This window comes from Pocillopora damicornis, chromosome 2 (assembly GCF_964200805.1).
Source record: "Pocillopora damicornis chromosome 2, jaPocDami1.2, whole genome shotgun sequence".
Taxonomy (NCBI): domain Eukaryota; kingdom Metazoa; phylum Cnidaria; class Anthozoa; order Scleractinia; family Pocilloporidae; genus Pocillopora; species Pocillopora damicornis.
Genome location: NC_142671.1, coordinates 21,224,087 through 21,227,410, shown reverse-complemented (window position 1 = coordinate 21,227,410; position 3,324 = coordinate 21,224,087). Strand labels below are relative to the sequence as shown.

Sequence of the window (3,324 nt, the reverse complement as noted above, 5' to 3'; positions counted from 1 at the left end):
CACGTACTGCGCTGACTTTTGTCAGTGGCGTCAGAATTTGAGATTTAAAAACTACAGTCTCAGAGAACGTGGAAAAAGATCAGGTGCATTTAAGTTGCCATAAATTTTGAAATACTCCATCATTCAAATAGTGCACTTAAACTTGTCAACATTTTGTAATGGACAAATCATCTTTCCGTGGACCTTTTGCAAGCCGATTTTCATAAAATGCAAATGAACGTTTAATTTCTTGAAATTAATTTCAAAGCTGAATCCATACTTTTTGTTTCAGTGGTTTTATTACACCCGTCCCTTTGCTGTACACTGGTTTATCAATCTTGTGCTCGAAGCAAACCTTCATTTGCAGCTTTGTCTATACTAAATTACCCTCGTGTTTCCGCGCTTTCGTGGAAAATGGCCATCGCCTTTTTTGAGCTGTAAGATATCAGAACGGTTCGCGATAACAATTATGATTTACGAACTGCCAGTCTGAAAGGTACCATTTAGACCCCTTTAAACTCTGAACTGGTCTCGTCGAATTGTACTTGGAAACTTTCTCTTTGCTTGGCTCCTCCAAGACGAATTGTTGATTTGACCCCAACAAGATATTACTAACTCTCCCCCCCCCCTCCCCATTAATAAAAGCCCCGTCAGTTTTCTTTCAACTCTTTAGTGAAAGCCTATATGTTACATGTCTTTGTACTTAATTTCATTTAATGTTCTAGATTACACAGTTAATTGCTAACATATAAGCTCCATATACTTTTTCCAGGGGTTTTGCAGATATATGTACAATGCACCTTGTCGAAAATGATACTCAATTGCAGACATGTACAATCCACCTTTCCAAACTTACATTCACTTGCAAATATATCTGCAAGATACGTATCCAAAATTGAAGCGGCAATGTAGAAGTATGTACATTTGTATCTCAATATGAATATACATTACGATTTTATCTGAAAGTTGTTATAATACAACAAGATGCGTGAACAGACACATTTGTTACATTGTTGCTGGATCATAAGACCTAAAAGGAAAAAGTGTCATTGTCAGAGAGAATCCCAAGTATGAAAAGTTAAGGGGTCAAAGCAAAGTTTTGCCGCAAAATTTTTTTCTGCTAACCTGCTTCTAAAATTGGTAGATTGTTGAACCTTTATTGTGGATTGGTGGTGGATTGTTACTCTAAACTTTGCTGCTGCTGCATCATTCTGTCGATAATGAGAAATTTTCCAAGAAGGCGTTTCACACTTATACTATCATTATCCAAAAACTTATTTTCCTAAAAGCAAAGCCGAATCGATAGTAATGGTGTTCTTCCGATGTAACTAATGTCTCCTCAGTTAGTTTTACGAGAATGTGGCAGGTGTTACCCGTACACCTCGTGAGAAGCCTGAGATGATTTTGCAGGGATGTTCTCGGAGTTCAACCCGTTCTGTTAATTACATCGAAGGAATCGTCGAACCTTAGACTTCAAATTTTCTCCGTAATAGCCATATAATAAAGGATCGAGTGCCACATTCAGAAATATCATCAGTTGAGCCGCTCTCCAGACTAGACCGGGGGACACTAAGTTAAAACACATCAGAAGTCTAAGAATCATAAACGGAGACTGACAAGAAAAAAAGGCAAGAGATAGAGCTGCAAGTGTCTTTGCAACTTTCCTATGTCTTTGATTTGTGTTGATGATGTGCGAGTTGCACATTGGAATAACGTTCGCCCGAAGAGAGCGGAATATCTTTCCTTGCGTTGCAATCATATAGATCAATGGAATTATGAAGAAAAGTATTGCGTGTGCGGTGTAGTATATTTCCCTGCCAATGCTTCCCCAAGAGGTGTTGGTGCAAATCAGTTTCCCATCCTCATTGGTTTCGACCTTGTTAATACTTGCTGTGGGTGAGGAAATTACCAAGCACATACACCAGATTAAAACGATTTTGATGTATTCCTTGTTGGAAAAGTTTTGGCTTCTAGAATTGAAAGGATCTGTGATAGCTTTGAGTCTTAGGTAAGCTATAACCACAAGGGTTGTGATTGAAGTATTGTAGCTCGTGTCGAAAAGAAATGCGTGAAGTTTGCAAATTACGTCACCGCCGACCCAACGCCAACTAAAATTAATGGCGTGGAAAGGAGTGAGAAAAGTGAAAAGGAGATCGGCAGATGCTAAATTTGCCACGTACCACATCGGAGAAAACCGATTTCGGTTCAAGTTCCGATAACATGTCACCAAAACCCATATGTTACCCACAAGTGAGATGATGAGAATAAAGCCATAAAATATCAAAAATCCGATCACCATTAGAGAAAAATTGTCGTTGGATGCCATCTCTGATGATGTAAATCACTGTTTTCTTATTTGCTTTTCTTGATCAATGCAATTTGCTTGATTTTCTGCCTAACCTCTGCTGTCTATTTGAAACTAGTTATGGCCAGTGAAGTATACTGCAAAAATAACAAAGTGGCATTTTTCTTGAGTTTGCTCATCTTATCGTTGTGTCAGTTTATCCTTGCAAATTACTCACTGTATATTGTTGAATATCAAGGTTAAGGTTAAATATCATGGATTAACCGCAATCAAGAACACAGCTTACCCTCTAGTTTCTCAAATTAATTAATTTTCCTGCTCTCCTCAACAATGGTTTTGTTGGAAATAAGCCGTGTTAGTTTAAAGCTTCCGAAACGGAATCCCCAGCAGTCAAACATTCACATTATCGATTAGCTTGTTAGTTACCGTCTTGCCCAAGCGCGGGTCATGTGGTGTTCAAGGCTGAGAAGATAAAGATAGTTCGTGGTCTCCAAATAATTTAAAGAAACTCTCTACTTATATTGTAAGTGAAACGAACCTTTATGTCTCATTCACATTAATGAGACTATTAACACCACCATCAAGCAGGAAATGCTGCCATTAATCTTAGTTATTTCCCTTTGTAAAATAAATACACGTTTTAAAGCCGTTTAGGAAAAAATGTAATTTCAAGGTAGCACAGGAGCGTGTATACACGTACACTGCTGCAAAAACTGGCTACTAAATTCGCTTGATCATGTGACTGTAGTTGATGTCGCAAAATGTCTTCTGTTACACTTTCTTCCCGAGTTGTTACTGAAAGGTTTTTTGTTCTGATTCTCCCTTGTGTACTTGCGCGTTATTATTTTGCTTTTTTCATTTTCGTATATTATTAAAATGATATATTACAATCGTACCATTTGTCATTTTCCTTTTGACAAAGATAGTAAGATATCAGTTGGCCAAAAAAAGATTACAGAATTTCAAATGACCTTAAACAGAAAGTCCCCTATTTGGAGTCAGGTCGTGTATTTTTTGTTTATTTCAAGTTTACAACAGCC

General features: G+C 37.6%; 1 protein-coding gene across 1 annotated transcript; it reads right to left on the bottom strand.

Annotated features, from left to right (window-relative positions):
- Window positions 1-635: 635 nt before the first annotated feature.
- On the bottom strand, window positions 636-2,875 carry LOC113683975 (QRFP-like peptide receptor). Its single transcript, XM_089195881.1, has 2 exons — window positions 2,571-2,875; window positions 636-2,421 (listed from the first exon to the last, which is right to left on the bottom strand). The coding sequence occupies exon 2, from the start codon at window positions 2,303-2,305 to the stop codon at window positions 1,418-1,420; it is 888 nt and encodes a 295-aa protein (XP_089052007.1). The 5' UTR covers window positions 2,306-2,421; window positions 2,571-2,875; the 3' UTR covers window positions 636-1,417.
- Between the last annotated feature and the right edge of the window lie 449 nt (window positions 2,876-3,324).